Source organism: Prionailurus viverrinus, chromosome A2, assembly GCF_022837055.1.
Source record: "Prionailurus viverrinus isolate Anna chromosome A2, UM_Priviv_1.0, whole genome shotgun sequence".
NCBI classification, from domain to species: domain Eukaryota; kingdom Metazoa; phylum Chordata; class Mammalia; order Carnivora; family Felidae; genus Prionailurus; species Prionailurus viverrinus.
In genome coordinates this window covers 3,475,301-3,488,973 of record NC_062562.1, presented here as the reverse complement: position 1 = coordinate 3,488,973, position 13,673 = coordinate 3,475,301, and the positions used below count along the sequence as shown (strand labels likewise).

The following is a 13,673-nucleotide window of genomic DNA, read 5'->3' as shown; positions in this document are numbered from 1 at the left end:
CAGAGCTTTCGTGTGATCACATATGTATATATATTTTAATAATTTGTTTACATCAGGATTCAGACAAGGTCGGTGCTTCGCAATTGGTTGCTGCATTTCTTAAGCTTCTTTAAGTCTTTTCTTTCTCTGCCTTGCAAAGCATCCTGCACAGCTGTATGGTTTGCCCCGTTGGGATGTTGCTGACAGCAGCCCTGTAAACTGGCAGTTAGATACAGGGCCACGATCAGATTCGGGTTTAACTGTGTTTTGAATCCGGGGCCTTCTAACAGGGAGGTGGCAGGCAGGCCCCTAGAAGGAAGTGTGGGCAGGGCCAAGATGACAAGGACGTAGCCCCAAGGTCGTCCTCAGCTAGTGAGTTCTGGAACCCCGGGGGAGTGAGGGCCAACTCCTCTTCTGGTCGCACACAGGGTCCTCCAGGGCTAGCTCTGCCGGCTGCAGAAGAGGGCGGGGCCCTGGAGACATCTCTGGGGAGGGAGGGTCCCAGGTGCTGGAGAGGCAGCAGCAGAAGCCGCAGGCGTGGGCGGCTGACCCCAGGGCTGTGGGCGCATGCCCCCAGGCCTCCTGTGGCCTGGACTGCCCGAAAGCTGTGGACAGGTCCACGCGCCATCAGCTCTGGGCGCTGGCACCAGTTTGGCCAGTTCTTCTGGGTCTTAGTTTGCTGAGTCTGGAGAGAGACGCTGGCCTGTGGCCAGTATCCTGGGCGGTGGGTGGCCGCCCGTGGCCTGGGCCGAGAGCGTTTGGGGCCGGCTTCAGCTGCCTTTGCTGAGAGAGACCCTCCACACGTAGGCAGGGTCTGGCTGGAAGGACAGGGATGTTACTCCTGGGACTGTGGGCCCAGCACACCTTGAACTTGGCTACTCCTCACTGAACATGCTGTGACTCTTGGAGGCATTTCCTCACTGCCTGTGCCTCCCGAGAAGGAGGCTGGTTTCCCGGGGAGGGGGCGTCACCCTTTTGGAAGTTCCTAAGCTGCACTGGGCTGAGGTCTTACCAGAGGGAGCTCTGATCAGCCGTCGTCAGCGTGCTGTGACGTACACGTCAGCTGCCAGCCGCCGATCCCAGGTCAGTAGAGCAGGACACCCTCTGGGCACTCGGGGGAGGGCCCCTGCCCAGCCCAGATGCTGCGTGCCCAGCTCTGGGGAGTCGTAAGCGTCCCTCCCGCTTTCCTCCGAGGGCCACGGCTTCCAGAGAGTACCGCCCACCCTGAGTGAGTCCTGGCTTACCGCTGACCAGCCAGTGGCGTGGCGCCAAGCAGGTTACCTGTGTTTCAGCTTCTTCATCTGTGAAATGGGGCCAGTGAGAGAACTTGTGCTTCGGGCTGGGACACAGTCATACATGTCAAGTGCTTAGAAAAAGTGCCTGGCCGTGATAAATGTCGGGCACTCCCGCTCGGCACCAGGCCTTCGTCTTCTCTCCACCCCTTGAGTGCAGGATACGGGGCAGCCTTTCAGTGTGCCTGGGAGCTCCCGTTTTCCTGCTGGGGAGTCCTGTGGCTTCGGTTACCGTCTGTCTGTGGGTGTCCCAGGTGACCTCTTGCAGCCTGGATCTCTTTCTGATAAAAGCAACAGCTTCCCTGATCACTGAGACAATCAGCTGCTTTGTCTCATCAAATACTCCCCCTCGTACTTGAAGAAACCGAGGCTTAGGAGGACAGGCCTTGTGACCAAGGCCACGTGGCCAGTGAGAAGTGAGCCCCCGGCCCAGTCTGACCCTGTGCTCGCAGGGTTGTCCGAAGGTTGCTCACCTCCTGCTGGTGACCCGGAGGCCCCAAGCCACCCTCCCCTCCCTGACACGTCGTTCCCTTCGCCGAGTTCCTCCGCCAAGCGCGTGGCTTCGTGGCACTGTGTCCACTCACAGAAATTTCAGGAAACGACGAGACATCTATCGAGGCAGTCGGAGTGCTGTAGCAAGCCCCCCGTGGCCATCCCCTGGTTCCAGCACTTATCGCCTCTGACCTGCCACTTTCCTGCCTGTGTCATTTTGGAGCACGCCCCACACATCGTAACTTCCCGTGTCACTGTTTCAGAACGCGTCTCTAAAAGATGGGGACTGCTGTTTAATAAAATATCAGTGTCAGAACCTACACGTTGGCCATCCCGTGACACCCGAGGGATTTTGTGAAAAATTTGTTTTTCCGTTTGAATCAGGATGTAGACACAACCACCGTGTTGGGGCTCACGTGTTGGTAAGGGGTGGAGATGGGGAGCCTCCCTCTGCCGTTGCTCTCTTGTGCAGTTGACTTGTTGAAGAAACCAGGCCATTGGCCCTGTAGAGTCGGTATCGCCCGGCATTTTGTGGCTTTTGTGCCGCGGCGTTCGTTACTGAGCACCATCCTCTGCTGCGTCTGTTCCCCGGGTTCACTCGAACCGGCATCTGGAGGTGAAGTCCTCCCTGAAAGGTGACGCATCGGTCTCATCTGTGGCCTGTGTGATGCTGGCCACAGTTGACGGACGGCTCCCCAGTCACTGACCCGCTAGGAGGTACAGAGCAGTGGTGCCCACGTCAGCTGGAGTGACCCACGTGGTCCGCCTCTCACAGCTTCTGTGTTTACCTAGTGGAACAGGACAGATGTCTGATACGGTTGTTTTGTTTTGTTTTGTTTTGTTTTGTTTTGTTTTGTTTTGTTTTTTGGCTTCCTTTATCTGCCAGGTTCAAACCTCGCCCCCAGTGGTGGTGTCCTGCAGGCCAGAGGGTGTTGGCTTCCTGGGATGCAGATCTGGGCCCTTTCTTTCTTTCTTTCTTTCTTTCTTTCTTTCTTTCTTTCTCTCTCTCTCTCTCTCTCTCTCTTCTTTTTTTCTTTCTTTTTTTCTCTTCCTTCCTTTCTTTCTCTTTTAAGTTTATTTATTTTGAGAGAGACAGCATGAGTGGGAGAGGGGCAGAGAGAGGGAGAGAGAGAATCCCAAGCAGGCTCCATGCTGCCAGTGCAGAGCCTGATGTGGGGCTCAAACCCGCAAAGCCGTGAGAGCGTGACCTGAGCCGAAACCAAGAGCCAGACACTTAACCAATTCAGCCACCCAGGTGCCCGTGGGCTTGTTCTTGCTGAGCCCAGAACCCCCTGTAGACACCTCTGCCCCCGAGATGTGGCCAAGGTCCATCTCTCCGGTTACCTACTGCCACCACGGTCCCCCCTCCCCTCCCAGCTGTGGCCATGTGGACTCGCAGGGCTCCGGAAGGACACTGTGGCTTGTGGGGCTTCTCCTCACCCCCTTCCTTCTCTGATCAACTCATAGCCACTCTCCACACCTGGCACAGCCTCCCCGGGGCCTTCCCGACCCCTCCCCACCCACACTGTTGGGTCACACCCCACTCTTGTCCATCTTAGTGTTTCAGTCTTTTGACAGAAATGGAGTGTCTTCCCTAGGCCAGCACCTGAGTGCGGGACCAGGGTCCCCACAGCCCCTGCCTCAAGTGGGTTCCCAGCTTGGTGGGGAGACATACCCACTGTGACAAGTACCTCCGTTAGGTTGGGCACAAAACAGTGCAGGCACAGAGGAAGGGGTCAGCTGCATTTGGGGGCTTTATGGGGGCCCTTTCTCTTCTTCAACAAGACGTCGGAAAGCAGCCGGCCGGTGTTCGTGGCCCAGAGATCCTCGTGGCTTCCCTGCATGCGCTTCCGGGATTGCTGAGCTCCCGACTAGGTAGGGAAAAGAGATGCTGGGCCTTTTTTCTTGTGCTTCGTGTGTGACTTGGGAAGGAAAGCTGTCCCTAGGCTGCCCTCCGCTCCACCTCATCACTCACTCAGACCAGGTCACGTGTCTGCCTTGGGCCAGGAGAAGGCTTGCCACGTGTGGTTTAGATGGGACCAGCCGGGGTAGAAACCACTCTTGCTGACCCCAAGGGCTGGTGGGGAGGAGGGGCGAGGCCAGTGTCCCCTCACTGGTTGGCACTGGCTTGGGAAGGCCTGTTTGCTTGTCTTCCCTGCACCAGGCTCAAGGCTCCCAAAAGGCAGCATCTGCAACTCTCCTACTTGACAGGTGTGCCTTCTACCTTTGTGGCCTGAACGCAGGGCACAGCGGGGCCCCACTGGTGTCCCCTCTGTCCAGAAGTAGGCTCGGGGCCAGTCAGGTCCCCACTCCCACGCGCTGCCCGTTCATCAGAGCTCAAAAAGGCCCACAGGGCTCGCATGGCTCCTATAAACCGTGGTGCTGGCTGTGGAGACTGAGGGGGAAGGTGGGGTGGCCCGGGGCCCTGGCTGCAGTTGGAGCAGGGGGAGTGTAGGCTCAGCCCCCGTCTCTGCCCCCTTCTCTCCCCGGGGCTGTGGCCCGGCCGGTCTGGGTGGAAGAAAGAGGGCGTGTGCACGGAGCCCCCCCTTCTTCACGCCCCTGACTGCCGTGTCCTGGGTCTCCTCCCAGGTGCCGAGAGCTCCTCACCAGCAACCTGCACCCCTGGGCTTCTCTCCTGCTGGAGGGCTTGTAAAGCAATTGCGTATAATTCACATACCAGGAAATTCCCTTTGAAAGCATACAAATTCAGTGGTTTTAGGATATTCACAGTGTTGTGCAGCCATCACAGTTTTCTAATTCTAGAACATTCCCTGTCCCCAGGAAGCAACTGTGTCCCCATCAGTAGTCTTCCCCCAGCCCTCAGCACCCACGAACCCCCTTCCTGTCCGTGGATGAGCATGTTCTGGACGTTTCACACACGTGGACTCACCCCCCGTGTGGCCTCTCGTGTCTGGTTCCCTCCCTGAGCGTCGCGTGTTCGGGGTCCGTCCGCGGGGTGGCGGGTGTGGGTGCCTGGCTCCTGCTCGCGGCTGTGATACTGCATTGTGTGGAGGGACCTCACTGTGTGTGTCCCTTCATCTGTTGGACACTTGGATTGCTTCCAGTTTTGAGTCTAGAGTAATGCTGTTCTGTGGACTTGGACGTACAAGTGTTTGCGTGAACGTATGTTTTCACTTCTCTCGGCTGTATGTGAGGAGGGATACATGGGTCACATCGTTACTCAGCGTCGGATGTCTTGAGGAACCCCTGGACAGCTTTCCAGAGTGACCGCATTGGCAGTTGTGCGTTCCAGCCGCCGTGCCCAAGGGCACCGTTTTCTCCTCACTACTGCTTGCTGTTTTCCATTTTTCAAGTAATTGCTGGCCTCGTAGGTGTGAGGGGCTATGTTGTGGTTTTGATTTGCGGCTCCCTAGTCGTTAGTGATGTTGAACATCTCTTAGTGTGCTTGCTGGCCATCTGGATGTCTCTGGAGACATTTCCCTTCCAGGAAGGGAGCAGGGGCTGGAGCCCTAGAATCAGGGGCCTCAGAGTCGGATCAGATCTTAGCACTGCCACCCGACAGTCGTGTCTTCAGGCCTCAGTCTCTCCGTTTGTTGACGGGGGCCGCGAGGGTTGCAGGGGAAGGTGTGCGCCAGGCTGCACGTGCCATCAGCAGGAATGTTTCCATTGACCGTCTGAGAACGATCTGTGCTTCTGTTGTGGAGGCTGCTTTGCTGGGTCCAGTGCAAATAGGAAGTCGACTTCTTTCGGATAACGGAATGGATGAGAAGGAGGCACATGAGAGGGAAGCAGATAAGGGACCGGGAGAGAGAAACGGAGGCCTCGCGGAGGGCAAAGAAGGGCAGGGGCCGGTGGCAGGGACCGTGCCTCGTGGCTGTCCCTGCAGCCTCCTGCCCGCCCTTCTGCGTGGCTGTGAGATGAACTTCCTTGTTTTCTTTGTTTAAGGAGGAGCCCAGGAAGGTTTGCTTCACCTATGACCTGTTCCTGAACCTGGAGGGCAACCCGCCCGTGAACCACCTGCGCTGTGAGAAGCTCACCTTCAACAATCCCACCATCGAGTTCCGGTACAAGCTCCTGATGGCTGGCGGGGTGAGTGTGCCCCTGCGCAGATGGATGCTGGGGACGCGCTGGCTGCTCGGTCGTGGCTCCCACGTGGCTCCTGATGTTGAGCAGCTTGGTGCCGGGGGTACCTCGGGGTCTCCCGGGCATGTGTCTCCGGCCTTGGACGGGTGCCCGAGACTCAGAGGTGCAGTTTGCATCCGTGGCACCCGGCAGCACCGTGGGACCTGGGTGCCCCGAGCCTGTGCTGGGGCGTTGTCGCTGTGAGTGACCGGTCGCTAGTTATCCCCATGGTTTCCTGGTTGACTGTGGTTAATTAGCATCTTCCTTCATGGGAAGGAGGGGTGGGAGGAGTGGGCGTGAGGCCAGTCTGTCAGCGTGGCGAGGCGTGGGAGCCAGCTGTTAACCGGATTGGCAAGGCTGTGCCGGGACTGCGTCATCAGGGGGAACAGCAGTGGCTCTCCGTGGGGTTCCCTGATGATGCGCGTGGCCTGGCAGTTTTGTCCTAGTGAAGCCAAACAAGTGGCAGCTCTCCAAGCCTGGGCCTCTTAGTGAGTGTGCGTGTGGTGGCCGAGCGCCGGGAGCACAGTGCAGAGCCGGAGGAGGGGTGCCTGAGGTGGAGGAGGAGGGGTGCTCGGCTGTAGGCTGGACTGTTGTGCCGTGTGGCCGAAGGAGGGCCAGGCCAAGGACACGGGACATCCCAGAGCCATGTTTTAGTGACCCAGAATCACTGAGCATTTGCCTGGGTGCCAGCCAGGAGGATTCGGGTCAGGAGGCCCACCTGCCCAGTGCACACAGGGAGTTTGGGCTGAGCTGCTGCTTTCGGCCTCTGAAGCAGTCCTTCATCATTTATTCAGTTGGGTCTTCTGTAAGCTTTATTTAAAAAAAAAAAGAAGAGAAGCAGTTATTCATTGCAGAAAATTTGACTACGTTCTATTGCGTTCCTACTAACAGATGAGTCTATGATTATAGTCTAGCATGTACTGGCTGTTGGGAACAAACAGGCAGGCCTTGGAAGCAGTTTGCAGAGACATTTGTCCTGAACTTCGCCTGGGAGTTCTGGAAGGGGGAGGGGGTGCCTGGGTCGACAGTCTCCCCCAGCCCTGCTTGTCCACCTTCTTTCTGCTGCCAAACGTTTCCCCAAGCCCTTGCCACCCAGGGGTCCCACAGACAGCATTTCTGTGGGAGACAGACACGCAGGTCACATCCCACGGGCCTCCCAGAGCTCCAGGACCAAGGGGCCGTCCCCCTCCGTCCCCTGCGTAAGGAGCTTTTCTTTGCTAAGAAGAGATGAAGGCTCAGTGTGCATCACCAAAACATATAAAACTGGAGGGCGGAGGCGGCGGCAGGGGGAGAGGTTGGGAGCGCAGGTCTGGCTGGCCGTTTGGGAAGAAGGGCCGGTCCTGGAGGGAGGAGGGAGAGCGAGGCCCGTGTGCCACAGCACGGTGGTTTCTGCCAGGGGCTCTTCCCCCTTGTGGGGGCTGCCCAGAGAGCCGGTGGGTTGGTCAGGAACCTTCTCACCCTTGGGCGGCCGTGGGCTTCTGGGGCTTGCCCTGGGCTGACGGCAAAGCAGTGATCTCTGGTCTTAGGAGCAGCCTGGGACTCTTGTGGGACAGTAGCTCCCACCACGTGACTTGGGGTCCTCGTGTGCTCTCCTGGAGTTGAGCGTCCCCAGTGGGGCCGGCCTCTGCCATCTTGCGGCAGATGACCGCAGACCCGCCCAGTCGTGGGTCGATGAGACCGGCCTTCCGTGCTGCCCCTCCACCGCGGTCACCCGGAACTGATTACCCGCCTGAGCGCCAGGCCCCTCCTCGGCGGTGACCCGACGGCCAGAGGCCAGCCTTGAGGAGGCGGCCGCCCGTCCCCTCGGCACTGGGTCTCGTCCGGTGCCCCGTCGGCAGTTGAGCTGCACAGAAAGGAGCTCCTTCTGCGGCCGAGGGTCTGTATTTCCACCGGGTGTGCTGGGTCCTCGTGAAGTACCGCGGCGGAGGAGGAAGCAGATCCGCTGGTTTGCTTCGCCTGTTTTCAAAGTGCTGTTACAGGGCAGAGGGATAGGAGCCGCCCCTCAGGCCAGGAGGTGAACCTGAAGGGAGAGAGGGGACCTGAACACGAGAGAGAGGGAGGAAAGGAGAGTGAGGGAGCCCAGACCCGCGTGTGCTCCTGGCTCAGGCCGTCAGTCGCCTTTCTCTCTCACACGTGTCCTCGCGAGCCCGAGACCGGGGCTACTCAGCTGGGCTCTGGGCACCGTGGGTCATAGTGTTGCGGTCGGACAGGCTCTGAGGAGGAACTCAGGCCTCGGGCTGGGCTGCCTCGGGGTCGGGGGGCTGTGGGAGGGGATCACCCCCGTGTTCTCTGACACCAGCCTCCTCAGAGGAGAGGTTTGGCTCATCAGGGAATCAATCCCAGGCGTTCAAGGTTATTAATGGTGCTCGTGATACTGAGCTGAATGCTTTTTCCCCCCTTGCTTCCTTTTACGATTATTTTTTTTAACGTGTGCTGCGTTCTTCTGTTCTGTCTCGCCGCTCTCTGGAAGGCTGCCTCTGAGTGTCTGGCTGCTAGCAGTGTTAAGTTGCAGTGTGTCAGTATTTGGACAACTTGCCCCCAAGCCTTCTCTCCTTCAGCAGGTGCGGCAGGAGCCCGGGATCCCGGGAGCACCTTCTGGCAGGACTCCAGGCCCTTCCTCCTCGCAGTTGGCTAACAGAGTGGGGCACTCGCTGCCCTCCCCCGCAGGCTCGTGCTGCGCCCACCCCCGTGCGGTTCTCTCCTGCCTCTGCCTCCCATGCTGCCAGTTCAGTCACCTTCTACCTGCTTGACCGTGGAGGAGGGCTCGTCTCCCCACCCCCCACCCCCCACCCTGGAAACGCGGGACCCTGTGAAGTCCCCCGTACGCACGCCCATCAGAAGTTGCTCTCTCTGCCGCGCGGCTGCCCAGTGTGGGTATCTGGCTGGCCTCTCGCCTTTCCAAACCATGCTTCTGGTCCTTCTAAACCGCAGCGTGCCGGTCAGCTTGGGCCACGGTTGCCTTCTCGTGCTTCTCGGCACACTCCGCTGGTCTTCCTGGCCTCGCCCTCTGTCCACTGCGCTCGGGGCTCTCCTCCCAGAGGCCACGCGGCCACACCTGGGCCCAGCCATCCTGGGACCCCAGCTTCTCTTCACTCGCCACCTTGAGCCCGCTTTGCTCCGAGCACTCAGCACCCAGCCTCTCATGGAGGAAACGCCTTTGATTCTTTTGGACAAGTGACGCTCAATTCCCCCTTGCCCTTGTCCCAGAAGGCAGCTCCCCCAGCCTCTGGCCGGACTCCTGCAGGCACACTTCCTCTTGCCTCCTTGCTCACTGATAACATCTGTCTCTTCTTTATCACTAGGTGATGGTAATGCCCGAAGGAGCAGAAACGGTGTCCAGGCCCAGCCCCGACTACCCCATGTTACCCACAATTCCACTCTCTGCCTTCTCTGACCCCAAGAAGACCAAACCGTCCCACGGCTCCAAGGTTAGTGAGGCGGAAGGCCCAGTCACATGGGAGCACTGGGGCCCAGTGGTGGGTCCTGGGCTCAGGGCGCCCCCTCTGCAGAGCTGGGCCTTCTGTTCCCAGACTTGCTCCCTTGGCATCTTCCTCTTAGAGCTCTTCGCTCCGCCTGGCGGCTCCCTGCCACTCAGGAGGGTCGGTCCCTGCTGGATTGCACGAGCAGCCAAGTAATTGTAGGCTCTTCACCCTCTTCCTTTCAAGGCCAGAGAGCCTGCCCCATCCTCACTGCTCCCACTGCATCAGTGGGCCTTAGGGCTCCCTCCTAAGACAGGACCCTGAGAGTCTCGCACGGTTGGGGCCCATGGACAGAGTATTTCTGCCACAGCCTTGACTGCCCAACTCCCAGGCCTCCTGAGCGTGGCCAGGACACCCCATCTGCCAGGGCTGGGTGCCCCCCAACCCCCGGCCTGGGCTGTTCCAGGCTTGGCTTCTTTCTTTGGGAACAGCTCTCAGCACAGAAGGCTTATTTGGGGGAAGCGCCCAGTGGGACGATGTGGTGAGAAGGCTCATTTTTCCCCGAGAAGGAATGTTTTTGTCCTCTTGTCTCAGTCCTGTTGGGCGGGTGGCACTCTGCCTTCCTGCGACCCTCTCTCCGAACTGTTCAGGACTGGTCACTGGAGCTCTTCAGATGGTGTCCTGATGTCCATATAAACTCATGAGCGTGCGTCCTGTTCCCTTGCAGCCGCCCACACAGTCCCGTGTCCCGGAGGCCAAGCTCATCTGGCTCTCAGGGTGGCTGCTTGTCCCCCCGTCTCCGACCCCACAAGCGTATCTATTTCTCATCTTTGCGTGTTTCTTGCTTCATTCACCTGTTGGGTGTTGTGGACCTGGGGCACCCCAGGCGGGACAGGTTGAACTCTCAGGCCGTCTTCCAGCCTAACTCTTCAGCAACACTGGAGGAGAGCCACATCGCCTTTCTCGCCTTTCTGGCAGGGTCTTTCTGGCACTTTCCACAAGGTCAGTGGGTGTCTGATATCCCCGGATTTGTCTGACTTAAGCTCTCCAGACGTGTGTGGTCAGAGTCCAGGTATGGAGTGTGGCTCTGGGGATCTTCCCCATGCCGGCCTCCTGGGCCTGTCCTTCCCTGAACCACATGGAGGTTAAATGGAAGGAAGATGCTTGCTAGAGATCTTGGTGGTTTCTATGTCAGCCATCTACGTTTTTCGGGACTTTCTGCAGAACAGAAAGAGTAGGAGTTGGTATCTCTTCTGTACGTGTCATCTGCAAGCCACCCAAAACGTCTCAAAGAAATGCCCCCCCCCCCCCCCCCGGGTGGTAAGGACACCCTGGTGGCCGGCAAGACTGCGTCTGTGTCTGCTCGCAGCATCTGTCGCCAGCGTCTTTGAGATTCCTGGGAGCGAGCCCCCCGAGCCAGAAGAGTGTATCTGCCAGGTCCGGGAGGCTGGGGCAGGCAGGATTCCGTCCCCCTCCCTGCCCCAGGGTCTTTCTCCAGCCCCCCAGGCAGCGTGACTTAGGAGGCGCCTGCACGGGTTTCTCAGGCAGCGAACGGCAGGTTCTTCTCTGCTGACGGTCCTCAAAGAAACCCTTCCGCTTCTGAGCCGTCAGTCCCTCTCAGCTCTCCTTGGACAGCACCGCCTGTGCGCCAGCCACTTCCTCCAGCTGAGCACCTTCCTTTGGGCACCCAGATTGGTTCTCTGGCAGCCTGGAGCCAGAAGGTCTGATTGGCCAGGCCACCTGCGCCAGGCAGAGGGGCCAGGAGGGAAGGGCTATGTCCTTGCAGGGCCTTGACCATGGGAGCCCCGGGCCTGGGGGCCGGTGGCGAGTCTGGCTGCCACAGCCCTCGGTAGATCAGTCCCTGATGCTTCTGTCCCAGAGGGTGCAGTGGTGGTCGGGAACTGGAGGCTCCCACCCCGGTAATGGTTGGCCCTGTTGGCCCCTCTTCCTGAACTGTACTCTCGTAGCCCCAGGGGCACCCTGCTTCTCTGTCTGATGTCAGCCACTTGGCTTGGTTGACCTTTCTCTAAAACTTGGTTCTTAGGCACTTTTGGGTCATTAACACTTTGAGAATACGACTGGGAGGAGTCCTTATCCCTGGGAATATCTACCTTATGCTCACGTCAGCGTGTGATTTCAGAGGGCTCGCGGTCTGGGAGCCCCGGGCAGACCCTGGTGAGGAGCTGCAGCTCCGAAGGCCGTTGCTGCTTGTGCAGGTCCTGGGCAGCCGTGGAGGCTCGCTTGGCCCTAGGACTTGGGGGTAGGGGCATGGTGGGAACTGCATTGGAGGCATTGGCCAGCGTGCCTCTTGGTGCTTGGACCCATTCCTGCGACCTAAGTGGGCACACAGACGCTGCGAGAAGAGGCCGGAATTACACGTGGAATTTGCTTCTGGCCTGCTTCCTCAGGAGACCAGCTTGCTGGGGAGTGGAGCCCCATTCTGCAAGCCAGTCCCCAGGGGGGCTGCCCCCTTAGACCGTGTGCTGGGGACTCGTGGCGTGAGCATCCCTTCCCCTGGCCCCAGTGACAAAGAGCTGGGGCCAGGGCACCCAGCGATGTTTCTCCAGGGAGGCGGCGGTGAGCCTCGGCCACGTGGGGCTGTCCCTGAGCCTTGGCACTGACATGGGGTATGGATTTGCAAGAAGACGGCGACTGGAGTGGATCAGAGGTGTTCAGGGCTGCACTGTCTGTCCCTGGGGTCCCTTTGCCGGGAAAGCTCCATGGTGGGCTGTGAGGGCAGCAGGGGCCTTGCTGCTGGGCCTTTTCTTGCTTTGCCTACCCTCCTCGACATGCTCCAGTCTGTCCCCTCGGCACTTGGGGTGAGCTGCCTCAGAGGAGCCCCTACCTTCGTGGTGTGGGTCACCCTCTGGTCTGGCTCTCTTGGCTTCCTGGTGAGCTTTGTCTCGAGAGCCTCTGGGCCCGACTGTGTACCTGGCCTGCCGAGTGGGCCAGAGCCCTTGGCAGCCAAGCACGGCAGGCACCTGTCCGGTTTACCTGGATATACGGGGGTGACGACGGGGTGTCAATAGAAAGGAGGTCCAAATGAGGCGTCAGATGGGGCTCCCACCTGCAGGGTGTGCCAGCCGCGTAGGGGTGGGTGGCAGTGGCTGCAGCCCCCCTTGGTTGAGTGCTTGCTGCCTGCCAGGCCCTGCACCACTACCCAGTGAGGTAGGTGGTCCTGCCCTTGTTTGCAGATAGCACAGGCACGCAGGGGCCTTCCCAGCAGCCTGGGCGCAGGGCCCCTCTCTGCCTCTGTCTCCAGCAGGAGCTCCGTGACCTGCCTGGCCAGCACTAGCTTCTGGGCTCCACCCTCAACCCTCCGAATTCCCAAGGTGGAGACCCAAGAATCGTGTGTGTTTTAGAAATGCTGCCCAGGCGGCTTTGATCGCGAGAGGGCGAGGGGTCTGAGGAGCTGTTTCTGCACAGCACCTGGGAGCCCAGCAGGTGCTCAGTAAATGCTGGCTGTGGGGACCAAAGAAGAGCTGTGCTGGGCGTGCACTGGGACCAGGTGGGGGGGGCCTGCCCGCCGGTGCCCCTCAGCTCCCCCACCCCCTGCGCCGCACGCAGCCTCCGCTCCCCCGGGCCAGCGGGAAGCAGCGAGTTTGGAGCGGGAGTGGGTACGTGTGGCCTGCCTGTCTCGTGTCTGACTCACCGTGTGCTCTTCTTGAATCCCTCAGGGAATATGTCAGTTCAATTCAGAGGGGCATCTTAGCCTGCAGTCGCCCGGGACCTGCTGACACTTCCCAGTAGTTTAAAGGGACAGCTCCATTTAAAACTCTCACCTGCTGCCTTACTTTTTCGCTTTATGGAAGATTTTCTCTAGCTGAGTCTGAATCAGGTGGATTATACTTTGTAGGGGTCGGGGGAGGCGGAGCAGGGCGACCCCGAGATGCCACTTGACCGTGTCTCTCCCCCTCCTGCCCCGGCATTTCAGGACGCCAGCAGGGACAGCAGCAAGGCCTGCAAGACCCATAAGACGGCCAAGGAGCACCGGGAGCGGCCACGGAAGGACTCCGAGGGCAAGGCCCCCTCCAAGGAGCCGGAGCGCGAGCAGGCCAGGAGCACCAAGGACGCCACGCGGAAGCCAGGCGAAGGCCGGCCGCCCAAGGAGGAGAAGGCCCCGCCGGCCAAGGCCGCTTTCAAGGAACCCAAGATGGCCCTGAAGGAGACCAAACTGGAGAGCGTGTCCCCCAAGGGCGGGCCCCCGCCCCCACCCCCGCCCAAGTCTTCCAGCAAGCGGCCGGCTGCCGCCGACTCACCCAAGCCCAGCGCCAAAAAGCAGAAGAAGAGTAGCTCCAAGGGGTCCAGGAGCGCCCCGGCACCTCGCCCCCGCACCTCGTCTTCCTCCTTCTCGGACAAAAAGCCAGCCAAGGACAAGGGCAGCGGCAAAGGGGAGAAAGTCAAGGCC

At 59.7% G+C, this 13,673-nt stretch overlaps 1 protein-coding gene across 1 annotated transcript in view; it reads left to right on the top strand.

The window, feature by feature from the left end:
- The window catches only part of MLLT1 (MLLT1 super elongation complex subunit), a 67,806-nt gene that overhangs the window by 41,113 nt on the left and 13,020 nt on the right, over nucleotides 1–13,673 (top strand). Inside the window, 3 exon segments of the mRNA XM_047834820.1 lie at nucleotides 5,670–5,813; nucleotides 9,149–9,274; nucleotides 13,200–13,673. Coding sequence (XP_047690776.1) covers nucleotides 5,670–5,813; nucleotides 9,149–9,274; nucleotides 13,200–13,673 — 744 coding nt within the window.